We start from the raw sequence: 12,787 nt of genomic DNA on the forward strand, positions 1-12,787 counted from the left end.
GAAGCAAGGTGAAGGTTTCCCACGGCCAAAGGGTTCTTGGCCGGGGCAAAAGGAGTTGTCCACAGGGTTTAGAAGGGCTGAGGTGAGCAAAATCAGCGAGGGGCCTTCTAACCTAGTTATCTACCTAGTCTTGGGGGAGTTGTCTAAGGTAAAAGAGACTTAGGCAAGACCTTGAGAAGTGGGGGACTTGGTGGCTGTTTTAGAGCCAAACCAAGGGTGCTCAGGGGGTCGATCCTACCCCGGTTTGCACAAGAAGGCTGACCAAGGGCTTGGGCAAGGCCAAGACTTGGTGCCGCACACCGAAAAGAGGGAGAACTCAAGAAAAATTTGGTTACTCCATTCCGACCTTTTCAAGGGTGTGACACCTGGAGTCGCAATATACTGCAATTGGATTAATGGGTCGGCTCGGCGCTTTGAATTCAGAATTTCCTCTAGTTATGGCTGAGGTGTATCGCCGCCAACCTTGTAGCAAGCCGAGTGAACGTCCGGGTTATGGAAACAGTTCTTTGGATGGTTCTGGGACCAATCTTTTAAATGGTGGTAGCTGTCCAGGATTCGTCCAAATATTAGAAGTGTCATAAGAATAATGATGAGAATAAAAAAAAACTGAAAAAACAAGTGGAGGGAACAATGTGCTTATCATTTTCTCTCTGGTTTCTTTTCTTGCTCTCATTTTATTTGGATGCGAGTCTTAAATCTCTCTTAGTTTTAATCATATTTTATTTTTATTTGCTTAAGTGACGGGGGAAGTGCTAATTGAGTTGGTGGGTTGTATGTGAGTCTTAAATCCCTCTTATGGTTAGATATAGGTTGAGGATTTTTTTAGCTTAATTTGACCCGATCCGATGAGAACTAATCTAATCCTAGAAAGAACAAACTGTATGAGCCAATTTGGATACAATTGGTGTCACCGAAACAAATCTATAGACTTGCTGGTGGGTTGTATGTCGATTGATATAAAGTATGTATTAGGTTGTTTTTTATACTTTTCAACCTGATTATAAATGGGTTAGATAAAAGGTCAAGGATTTTTTTTTGGCTTGATTTGATCCGATCCGATGAGAACTAACTAATGCTAGGAAGAACAAACTGTATTAGCCAGTGGATTTTTGGATACAATTGGTGTCACAAAAACAAATCTACGGACTTGCTGGTGGGTTGCATGTCAATCGATATAAAGCATGGGTTAGGTTGTTTTTTATACTTTTCAACTTGATTATAAATGGGTTAGACATAGGTTGAAGATTTTTTGGCTTGCTTTGACCCAATCTGACGAGAACTAATCTAACGCTGGGAAGAATAAACTATATTAGCCAACGGGTTTTTGGATACAATTGGTGTCACTGAAACAATCTCCTGACTTGCTGGTGGATTGTATGTTGATCAATATAAAGTACGGGTTATATTGTTTTTTATACTTCTCAACCTGATTACAAATAGGTTAGATATAGGTTGAAGATTTTTTTTGGCTTGATTCGAACCGATCAAAAAGGAAGAACAAACTGTATCAGCCAGCCGGTTTTTGGATACAATTGAGTGTCAATGAAACAAATCTATAGAGTTGCTGGTCTTTACAGCCTCTTTATACTGGTGATTCTGCTATCTCGGACCCCGAACCCGTCATAAAAAAGAGTTCCAGCCTGAGCCTTGGTCAAGTCAGCCCAACCTAGATCAATTTTACCCTATCCCTACCATCAGAAGAAATGGTTGATAAGAGGAGAATGAGGCTGATGAGGTTGCCAATAAATACATCCATGGGCATGAAACAAGCCACTCATCGAACAAGCTATAGAAGGAAGACCATTACCGCAATTTCAAGTTGTTCTCATATTGCTGTATGCTTACCAATATCCAGAACACAGATGTGAGACCAACTGGAATCTGCCTCGCAGAGGTCTCACACTCCTTTGATGAGGTTGGCATATCAGACCTGGTGATAAACTCCTTAAATTAAACTTCAGCATTTTGTTCGATATCAAAATGAACAGTGGGAATGACAAGGATTGATTTGTTATCATTTCCATCATGGTTGACCAAATATACACACTCACCATTCAAGATTACATTATGGAACATTAACCAAAATAGTAAATTATGATGCTCCTGCGAAAAATTTACATGGCGGACAATATATGCTTCCACTTACTCCTCCCTGGGAATCCACCTGCTCCACCATAAACTTTTTCTCTGCCTGTTTAAGTCATCCATGCTCTCATTGAGCGTGCTTACGATTTTCCTCTGGAGACGAAGAATGGATGCAAGGGCATTCCTTTGAGTGCTCCCCTTTCTTGGCTTAATTTCCTGTGGATCAGTTTGTAGAAAGTGGTGAGTATTTTGATATCTTATTTAAAGAAATCCAAAATTATGGGTTCATTTTTTCACCAAATGCAGCAGCTAATTGTATCACTCTGTTGCTGCTTGGAATGGCTGTGACAGAAAAATTCCGCCATGCAGAGGTTGCTATACATATGTACTATCTAATATCTTTTCCAGAAAATTTATATTGTTGACTTTCCAGTATTCGGTGTGGAAAATAAGGAACCTAACATCAGCTGGATTTCCATGCCTATATCATAACTTGGAATAACTGCTCAAGAAGGCAAATGTTGATAGAAAATTTTGATAGATTATAGCTAAGTAACGTACCCTCATCTGTTGAAGTTGGGCTTCTGTGAAGCCACCATCTGTTTGTGTCCCAGATCTTGCCATGAGCTTGATGACCCACTTGGCAGCTTCACTATAATCCTTTTGAGTGGCACGAAAAAACTGAAGCCTCAAGTTTTGCATGACCGAGAGACCTAAAAGTCCTTCACGGTTGAAGTATGGATGTGCTAAGGCAGCTTTGGCACTGGTTCTTTGCCGTGCTTTGTATCTGACCATTGATGTGAGAAGCTCCCATCCAATTCCCTCATCTAAATCCAACAATTCAAAGCCTCTTCGAAGTTCTTGGCTGGCACGAGGTTCTACTGATGCTCTCCATGCATTCAAGTCATATTCACACCTCTTGAGCTGGCGATTGAATTGTATGAGGCTGCTGTCGGGTCGTAATGTCGGAAATGCCTAAAGAAAACACAATGTCATGTAAATAGAGTAACACGATGTTTTATTTCCACTTGACAAACAGTAAAGGAAATTAGACAGCAAAGATCAAGTCTCATGTCCCACAGAACTAATTTAAGGGGAGCTATCACTCTTTTACTAGGATCCTTATAAACAATTCAATTAAACTCCCTAAAGAAAAAACAATTGAACCAAGGTCCGCCGTACCGGTACCGGTCGGCGTACCGGTGGCCGGCCGGACCGGTACGGTACCGGTCCGGTCCGGTACGTACCAGCCGGTACACGGTGGTTTCAAAAACCACAGCGCGCGGTGCTGTGGTTCTAAAAAAAAAAAAATCGTACTGGTGCGAATCCGGCCGGTTCGCACCGGTACGGGCCGGTACCGGCCGGTACGGGCTCCGAACCGGCCGGTACGGGCCCGAACCGGCCGGTTCGGATAAAAAACCAGGAATACCGATTTTTTTGCCGTTCCGGTACCGGTCTAGGACTGGACCGGTACGTACCGGCCCGTACCGGCCAGTACGGGCCGGTACGGCATTCCATGAATTGAACAGTGCGATAAGAACCTAACAAAGAACGAAAGTAAATCATGACTGCAAGCTGCATCTGAACCAACTTCTGCTTACCATTTGCAAGAATATAAGGCCCACACTGTACATGTCGAATCTGTCAGGCAAATTCATCTGATGAAGAAGAAAAACACCACAAAAGGTGAACTCTCCAGGGAAAATCCAAAAGAATACAAATGAAGGAATCTGGTCGGCTCAATTTACAAATAACACCTGCCATAGGACTGGAGACAATGCAGTTGCCACTGGAGCAGAGGGTGCAGAAGGTGTTTGTGTGCTCATGATGTATTGTTCAGGTGCAGCATACCTGCAAAAACAAAGGCTAAATTAACATTCTGGGGAAAGTATACAAAAGTAATTGACAAGCAAAAATACACAACATTTTAGGAAATAAAGACTCAACTGTGAGATTTATAAGCCCCTGGCTACAATATTTGCAACTCACTATGTAGCAGTTGAACCTTTCTCACCAAGACTAAATACTATGTTCTAGAATGTGCTGCAAGATATGCATGCTTTCTTAAAGGGGTATTATAACTTGCATTGATATCATCAGGTACAAGAATATTTGAACATTCTAATTCATCCATTCAAACAGAACATAGTATTGTTTAGAAGATTGTGTTTAAATGATTAAGTTCTGCCTAAAGACCTAGCTGCTCCGCCATGTGGTTTCCCATGCTGTTTCATTGGCTAGCCAGCACCCAATCCAAATACTGAGAAGAAAACAGTCTCTGCGGTTTGTTAAATTAAAAAGAAGATATATTTATTCCTAAATGCCATTCACCTTGCTAATGGAATCCCTGAAACTTAACGTATGCCCCGTCCCCATTGTCTCTGTTTTCCTCTCTTATTTCCCTACAACCCTACATTGCCTAACCCTTCCCTGCCTTATATTCAATCCATTTCCTTCACCAAGCTCTGATGCTCTCTCTCTCTCTCTCTGCTTTTTTCTTTCAAAGACCTCATATCATTTTGAGAAATTCTACCACCTGCCATTGTACAATCATCTCAAGATTCCTTTTTTCCAACTCAACACGCCATGCCCTTTCTTCCATTATATAATTTTCCTATAATAAGAGAGAGAGAGAGAGGAGCATGAGTTTACTCTTCAGGATTTTCAGGTCCTTCTGGGTTGGTAGAGAGTTGCAGTGGTAGAAGATCAAAGGGAAAAGAATTGAGAGAGCTGTGCTGAAGCAGTTTGAGTATACTCGTAAGTCGTAATTATATTTTTCTGTACAAGGAGATGATTTCTTGGGTTGGAAAAAACCATATGGAAAATGTTACGTTGTGGTTCCCAGGCATTTCTTTGAGTGTTATCATATGCTATTACTGAACAGGTTAATTAACATGCAATCTTTACTTTGCATCTGGCTCCATGTTTAAGGCAAGCAAGGGCTACCAATGATTGTTGTGGCCAGCAACTTATAAGGGGTTCATTTCATCACTTGAATCCTTGTTCGTGGCTTCCTAATACTGAATGAAGTTACGCATAGACTGGTAATGCCATCCAAGTGACCTAGCCCTGCCCTCCTCACCCTCCTTTCCTTCTGTTCTTCACGTTCTATTTTTAGCTCTTTTTCTTAATCTTTATCTTTTCAAATTTTAATTTTACTTCTTCAAAGAAAATTCTGGCCAATTGTCAATATAACAGATATTTCCCCTTTTAAGGACTCTGGACCAATCTCAAAATTCAATACTCATTATCTTATATCATGATAAGTTATTAAATCCTTACAGAGGCTCGACTATTTTCACCCTCTTATCTCATTCCAATAACATTCTTATCACGCTCTTCATGGAGATATGAGCATAAATCATATTGAGGTTCTATTTATTTTTATTATTAGTCTTATGTTATATGAAGTCAACATGTATTATGTGTCATGTCTTCCATAACTTTACATACTCAAAGTACAAAGGCTTGTAATGAAGGGAAATTAGCACACATGTTGCCCATTTCTCATCCCTTTTCCTATGTTCTGAAGGCTGCCTGACAATATAAGGTTTTGCCAGTGTTTTGAGTGCTGCTTGCAAATGGATTGGTTTGGTAGATCGCCATCATCTTAGAGTTTTTGAAGGTGGCCAAGGTGGAGGCCTAGACTCCTAGATTAATGTTATGTGTAATCAGTATGAAGAAGATGATCGACTTATGAATTTGTATGGCATTTTCCAACTTGTAATTTCCCAGGGACTTATGAAGTCTTACATAATATGCCACACTTCATTTTGAATTATTATCACTACAACCTAGTGTTCTCCTCATACTTCTCAGTTTTCACCTTTTTTTAATTTTTTGTGCCACCTTTATGTCTAGACACCCACATATTTTGCCTAGGCATCAGGAAACCACCTACATGTCCATGTACTGCCTATACTCAATGTTATCAGAATTGGACCAGGTTAGCAAGCGAGGCCCTAGCTGTCTGTTTATTGCTTATAGATAATATCATCAATAATTGGAACACATTAGCTGCTTAGACTGGCGAACTGCTGAACTGGACCCTTGGCCGATCCAATTGCCTAATAGGCTTGGCCAATGCAATTGCCTAATTGGATCAATTTTTTTTCTTTTCATGGAACCAGTCAATCTTGGAGGGTTTTAATGCCACCTTGAAAAGTCAATGGAGACTCCTTCCTAGCTAAGGTTAAAGGCCAAGCAAATTATCTGCCACCAAAACTAAGATTCTCAATATTTACTTGTCCTATGCTAATCAACAAAGCACAATAGCTAGATTCTTTCTCCAGCAGCAATAAACTAATTGTGAACTGATCAAAGTTTTCTTAGTCCATAAAGTGAATTCTACTTGCGGTTTATGATACCTTGGGTCCAAAAGAAACTCCTTTGGAATATAATTGATGCCAACTCGCAGATCTGTTGCAGCTCCAAGGTCAATGATTTTGAAGGTGCGAGACCCTGTAAATATATTGCATTTACATTAAAAAGATATCAGTTAAATTTTGTACAGTATAAATTTCAAAAAATTATGTGTGTACCCAAAATTTTACCTTCAGAGAAGATTACATTTTGGGGCTTCATGTCTCTATGAACTATCCCAGTTGAATGAAGACCATCCAAAGCAAATAAAAGTTGTCTCATGATTGTTTGGATAATGCTATTCTCTCGCTCTAACCCCTTTGGCAGATCTTGGACCTCTCCAAGTATCTTTGTCTCTACCTAAATTCATTAATATCATAAAAAGAACTGATCCAGAGCAGAGGAACCAAATATATTCGGTTTCTATATTTATTTGCACATATAAGAATTAACAAAGAAGGTCCAAAACAACATGAAGGGTGAAGCACAAGTGTAAATAGCATCCATTGCACAAGCACTGGGACTGTTAAGCTAGTGCGACTAGAAATACCAGTCTATATCTAAATTTCTTCATAAAAAATATATTCATATATTCATAAGTATTTTTGACAATATATTTATGATTAACTTATAATAATCTATAGCAACATTCTGTTCCTGTTACAAGTAATTATACATTATTAGAATGGCTACTAAAGTTAACCCAGTTTCTTTTCCATTTTTTTTGTGTGTGTGTGTGTGTGTGTGTGTGTGTGAAGTGTCAATTGCACTAAGCCTAATCGGGTCACCAATATCCATATAGCCTTTATTATATCACGAATTGCAATTTAAGTTCTATCTGGTAGTCCTATGCTGACAAGCATCATAGCATTTAACAAGTAGCTCTACTCTTTGAAGAGTGACATCAACACAGATGAACGCAGAAGAGGTAGCAGAAGAACCAGAAAGAAGTTGGCATTACAAACAAAGTGTTACTTACATTGTAGGGAAATTCTTTGCTTAGCATGAGATCAGCAAGGGTTTCCTCGCCCTCGAAACGCCATATGAGCCAATACTCACCTCTTCCTTTGCCTTGTGATTTTTTCTGGAAAGCAAAGCAATTTAAGCATCATATCTTTTAATACGATCATGATATTAAAAGGCACCCTCATCCCACTTGATCATCGATGGTCATAAAAAGGAACACCTCGAGAAAGCCGTACACAAATTCCGCACAGCTGCTCGCGCAGGCCCTCCGCACACGCTCGTTCATCCATATCTCCACCGCACCATATTCCGTCGCCTTCTTCAACACCAGATCACCTTGCTTCGGCTACCAACAACATCCATCCAACAGCAGAAAACGGAGAAGCCTCAGCTCAGAAAGAAAGAATCGAACAGATGATGGGCCAGATCGAAATATGGGGCCAAAAGACTCGAACAAATTTTTGAGCACCAAACGAACAGACCTTGGACGCGGCCTTGGGATCAGCCAAGGAAGCTTTGTAGACGACGCCGAAGGCGCCTTCGCCCAGCTTCTTCCCAAGGACGAAATCATCCTGCCATCACATGTCACATTGGATTGAATTGAAGGAAGAGGGGACAAGGGAACGGAGGGGGAGAAAAGGTAGCCAGCAAGCAACGAGTACCCTGCGGAAGCTGGGGCGGAAGAGGCGTTCGAGGAAGGCGAGGACGAACATGTCGAAGAAGCCGGGAGCGACGCCGGGGGTGGCCCAGAGGTAGGAGACGGTGGCGAGGGCGAGGGCGAGGCCGGGAGGTGTGACGGTGAGGCCATCGGACCGAGGGAGGGTGCTGCGGTAGATGATGTCGCCGCACTCCATCACCGTGCAAGGGAGCCCCACGCCGACCGCCAAGAAGAGGTCGTCGGGCAGGGGCCATGCCGCCGCCCTGGTGGTGGTGGAACCGGCCGCGGATTCCTTCCGCCGCCGGCCGCCGAACGCGCTGTTGCTGCTCTTCGGTTTAAGACTGCTCCTCTTATAGGAACCGGAGAGGAAAGAGGAGGAGGAGAGACCCAGGCCCAGGGCCACTCCTCCCGCCGCGGCCATTGCGCTGCTCTGTGCGAGTGGACTACTAGGACGGTACTATTCAACAGCTGACAGAATAGGTTCCATAGTCGCCGTTATCCGTTGCTTTTTCCGCCTGATTCTCGGCCGCCGGCCCTTGGAGGAGCGGGAAGGTGGGAATTGGCTTAAATTAGCCTCTTTTTCTTTTTTATGTGGTGGAGAAACGTGGATGCTTGCTCGGTTCCTGGTGCTCGTTGCACCACCACCTGCGGTTGATGGCACTCGGTGACGTGCCCACTGGATACCTCCGGAGGCCACACGCTGCAGCGATAAGAATCGTTTCCTCTGCGAGCATTGATGGAAGTTTGTCTGGCTACTGTTATTTCTATGAAGACTTATGTAGGCGTCTATTTAGCCCAACAAATGTGTAGCCGAGTCGGACCGGCTGGTTTCGTTCATTTTGAGCTATACCGATAGCTCACTGATATGGTTCCGTTATTAAAAATAGCTTGTTCTTTCTTTCTCTTGGTATGGGTTCGACACATCTCGTACCGACTCGTTTCGCCAGAGAACCGATACGTCCTCCGCCGACATCCGCCGCCGCTCGTTCTCCCTCCCCTTTCCTATTCTCTCTCTTTCTCTTATCCTTCTCTAGCTCCAGCGTTTCCTCTCTCGGTATGGGTCCAACACAGCTCGTACCAATTTGTTCTGTCGAGGAACTAGTACAACCTCCGTCGGCATCCGCCGCCACTCGTTCTTCCTCCCTCCCCCGCTCTCTCTCTCTCTCTCTCTTTCTTTTCTTCTTCTTCGGCTACGGCGTTTTCCTCTCTTGGTACGGGCCCGGCACAGCCCGTACCGACTCGTTCCGCCAGAAAACAAGTACAGTATCCGATACTGGTTCTTTCGACCTTGATTAGCCTTATATTAATTATTTACTGGATACTTATATATGGTAAAGAAATCTTATTAATATCTTTCGACTAGCCGTTTTAGATGAGGTCTTAAATTGTTACAAATAATATCAGAGCGGATCTGATTCATAACTTAAGTGGACTAAGTATATGAGGACTCGTGCGCGCGCACATGTGTTTAGTCTCTTTTTGGGTGAGATCCAATTGTTACAAAATTTTTTTCCAAAGAGCAAGAGAGGAGAGACCCAGCCATATTCGAGAATACATTCGTCGGGAATCAAATCCAAAATCTCTTTGATCGTTGACAAGTAAAGGAATATGACATATTTATACAGTATCTCAACAAGATTATAATTTATTATTTCAACCTACAGTCAAGTTATTTGAGGAACTCAACTCGGTCATCTTTACCCACCTTTTAAGTAAACTTCAGATTTATTTCTCGGCCAGCTTACGTTAAGTAAATTTTGAAATGCACCATTTATAAATTTGTAAAACCTAAATTTAATTTGTTTATATAGGTTTTTGTGTGCGGATTTTATAAAATTGTCTCTCAATGGCATATGTTTACAATAATCATAACAGCTTACATGCATGAAAGGCAAAATAACAGTTTATTATCATTTCCATCCTCTAATAGAAAACAAGATTTCAGAAAAGCAGAAGAGCGTTATCGCCACTCTTTGATGAGTTTACAGTTGCACATCATTGGAAGGAATTAATAAATAAAAAAAGCAACATATATATGACCATGTCTTCGATCAAATTGCTCTTGGGAAAGAAGCTTTTGAAGCAGGACAGGCCTCGAGACCCAAGCACAATAAGCCCACACCACCCCATTGCCTGAACTTCCCGTTGCAATAAAACTACCAGGCCCCAGCCCAAGCCCCAAATCCCAGACCAGCAGCAGCAAGGGAGCTAAGTAGCTAGCTAAAATTCTTTCATCTCATTTAAGAAGGGTAAAACAAAATTACTGATATCCATTTAAGAAACAAGATGAAGATAAAATTCCATCTCTTCCATGATTTAAAGATGAGTGAGACAACAAAAAAGAACGATCAGTATACATCATATGTGCAACTAAAGAACATAAGTATTCACATAGCAATACTAATTGGAAGTAGTATTACATTATTTGTTACATGGAAAAGAAGGCAACTATCCTTCTGCCAATTACACTACATATTTTTATCCAAGAAATTTTTACCATCAACCCAGTTGACGACCCAACCGTTGCACCAATCAACGCCACGAATGTCATCTGCAGGAGTTAAAACAGAAGGCTACTGGTGCATTGTCGTGGGAGGAGGCGGCGCAGGATAAGCAACCGGCATAACGTAAGGGGCGTGGTGTGGGGGAAGCATAACACGAGCACCGACGCCGGAAACCACGGCCGGGCCGTACATTCCCGCCGCCGACATATTCGGCTGCGAAGGATGCTTCATGGATGGTGCTCCAGCTGCGGAATTTGCATTGCCCTGGCCAGTGATGGGACCCTGGGGAGAAGACACATGTCCTCCATTCACGCTCGTGATGTCATGGATGCTTGACCTCCGGCGATCTCTGTTCATGGAATTTAAGCGGATGAAGTATTTCTGGGCATGGCTTGCGACCTGGGTCGGGGTCCTTGAAATGACGAAATTTCTGGATATGCTCCTCCAGTCGCCCTTACCAAACTTGCTGAGGCCAAGCAGGAACAGCCTGCAACATAAGCCACGCTCCTTGAGATTAGTTGTAGAGCCTTTTAGTTCAGTTTCCACATTCTGTTTCATCTCTGGAAATCCTGGGTATTTACTTAAGCTTTTAACAGCAGAAAGATTATTTATTTGTCAAATCTTCCTGCATATATGTTAGATGCTCATAAACATGAACCCTCTGAAAGAATACAAACTACTCTTTGAAAAGTATTACTGACGCAGAGTGCAAAGTATTACAAACCAGTTTATTATCGCACAAGTATTACTGCAAAGTTTGTAAGAGAACTCCTTATAAGCGGCCTGCCCAAATTATTGCATGGAGCTTATAGGAGCATTTGAAAGATAGTGTCCTTGAGTCACTGATGCAGAGTGATCCTATTTATTAGCCTTGTTTTCCGTAATAACTCCAGTACCGTTGATTCCAGATCCTCTGTTTTGTTATAGAAAACATTCAACGCCATCATTCCCCAGAAGAGAAAATAATCAGCTGTATTCAGATTCCTTAAAAATTACTCGTTTTCTTCGGCCAGAATAAGAGTCAGAGTATTTCTTTCAATAAACTTATGGTGCAATCGATTTGGCATTCCTAATAAACGAGAAATAGATTTGACGTCTCTTAGATCTCATCCTTTCCTTTTTTCAACAACTATTGGCGGAAAAGAAAGAAAAAATTATTAACATAGATAGATATGGAGGATTGGACGAACCTGTGCTCTTCTTCAGTCCAGGGGATGCCTTTCCGACGTTCCTGTTCCGACTTCGACAAGCTCTTACCCTGCCCTCCCATCTCGAATCTCCTATCTCCGCCGAATCCGTGGTGGTGGTGGTGGTCCGTCTCCTTGGCCATCGCCGCCGCCGCCGTGACCTCTCCGACGTAGCGGGGAATGGGGACCTGGCCAGCCTCGATCGCCTTCACGTCCTCCTCGAGGATCTCGTAATGCCGCCTCACCTGGGCCGCCGTCTTCCCCGGTACTCTCGCGGCGATCAGCTCCCACCACCCGTCCTTCCCGTCCTCGGCCTTCACCGGTCGCACCACCATCGCCAGAGCGTTCTCGAAGGCTTTCTCCTCCTCCCTGCTCCAACCCACCTCCCCGCCGCCGCCGTCCGCCGACGACGACGACATGACGCTCTCTCGCTCTCTCCTCCTCCGCCGGTCCTATTTCGCTCGGGCCATTAAGAGGAGGAGGAGGAGCGAAATCAGAGGATAAGGGGGATCACCGGCGCCAACAGGGGAGGAGGGCCGGAGCGGTGACCTTATCCAACCCAGTCTTATCGAAATTTATCTGGCGAGCATTGATTGCGGGAGCGAGGAAAGAGGTGGAAAGGTCACCACCCACGAGGAAAAAGAACGGGAGGCAGAAAGGAAGGGTCGAGTGACGCAGGACGCACGCACCGACCGGTAATAGCGACCGGTATGTCTGTTCCCATCACCGTTTGCAATTGGATCTAGACGAGATAATTTACCGCCGGCACCGCTGTGTGGCTGTAGGCGTGAAGCTCAACGCAACTTTGCTATCCGCGCGACGTGTGGCCCTTCGTCCGTTTCTAGTACGTAGCATTTGGGGCGGGCAGTGGGCCCACCTTATCCTCCCGTCCAACGGCACCCCAGAAGACTTGGCACGGGAGGTGGGCTTGGTATGCTCACGACAAGCATGGATGGAGATTGAAACTTTCCCCTAAATTAGGAAATCATATTTTATTCTCCTTCTTTTATCCCGTCTCTTCTACT

At 43.4% G+C, this 12,787-nt stretch overlaps 2 protein-coding genes across 3 annotated transcripts; both read right to left on the minus strand.

Annotated features, from left to right (window-relative positions):
• Nucleotides 1-1,945: 1,945 nt before the first annotated feature.
• Nucleotides 1,946-8,757, minus strand: LOC103697640 (serine/threonine-protein kinase STN7, chloroplastic). Of its 2 annotated transcripts, XR_003383596.2 has the most exons (11): nt 8,076-8,757; nt 7,896-7,985; nt 7,634-7,759; nt 7,427-7,531; nt 6,639-6,807; nt 6,453-6,546; nt 3,843-3,936; nt 3,687-3,743; nt 2,647-3,060; nt 2,383-2,566; nt 2,206-2,301 (listed from the first exon to the last, which is right to left on the minus strand). XR_003383596.2 is itself a non-coding variant. In XM_008779547.3 (10 exons), exons 1-10 carry the CDS (start codon nt 8,490-8,492, stop codon nt 2,143-2,145), a joined length of 1,725 nt encoding a protein of 574 aa, XP_008777769.2. In that variant the 5' UTR covers nt 8,493-8,728; the 3' UTR covers nt 1,946-2,142. The 2 variants fall into 2 exon arrangements, 1 of the variants encoding a protein (XP_008777769.2); XM_008779547.3 differs by lacking the exon at nt 2,383-2,566 and having other exon boundaries at nt 1,946-2,301; nt 8,076-8,728.
• A 1,677-nt stretch (nt 8,758-10,434) lies between these two features.
• On the minus strand, nt 10,435-12,389 carry LOC103697641 (transcription factor MYBS1). Its single transcript, XM_008779548.4, has 2 exons — nt 11,766-12,389; nt 10,435-11,062 (listed from the first exon to the last, which is right to left on the minus strand). The coding sequence occupies exons 1-2, from the start codon at nt 12,179-12,181 to the stop codon at nt 10,645-10,647; spliced, it is 834 nt and encodes a 277-aa protein (XP_008777770.2). The 5' UTR covers nt 12,182-12,389; the 3' UTR covers nt 10,435-10,644.
• Nucleotides 12,390-12,787: the final 398 nt, after the last annotated feature.

Source organism: Phoenix dactylifera, chromosome 4 (genome assembly GCF_009389715.1).
Source record: "Phoenix dactylifera cultivar Barhee BC4 chromosome 4, palm_55x_up_171113_PBpolish2nd_filt_p, whole genome shotgun sequence".
In the NCBI taxonomy this organism is placed as follows: Eukaryota; Viridiplantae; Streptophyta; class Magnoliopsida; order Arecales; family Arecaceae; genus Phoenix; species Phoenix dactylifera.

Excerpts from the sequence above, each read along its gene's own strand:
- LOC103697640 (XM_008779547.3), bottom strand. The coding sequence starts at position 8,492 with ATGGCCGCGGCGGGAGGAGTGGCCCTGGGCCTGGGTCTCTCCTCCTCC. Across the intron at positions 7,986-8,075 it reads TCCGCCCCAGCTTCCGCAGG|GATGATTTCGTCCTTGGGAA; the intron begins GTACTCGTTGCT and ends ATGTGATGGCAG. Across the intron at positions 6,808-7,426 it reads GCAAAGAATTTCCCTACAAT|GTAGAGACAAAGATACTTGG; the intron begins GTAAGTAACACT and ends TAATGAATTTAG.
- LOC103697641 (XM_008779548.4), bottom strand. The coding sequence starts at position 12,181 with ATGTCGTCGTCGTCGGCGGACGGCGGCGGCGGGGAGGTGGGTTGGAGC. Across the intron at positions 11,063-11,765 it reads TGGACTGAAGAAGAGCACAG|GCTGTTCCTGCTTGGCCTCA; the intron begins GTTCGTCCAATC and ends CTTATGTTGCAG.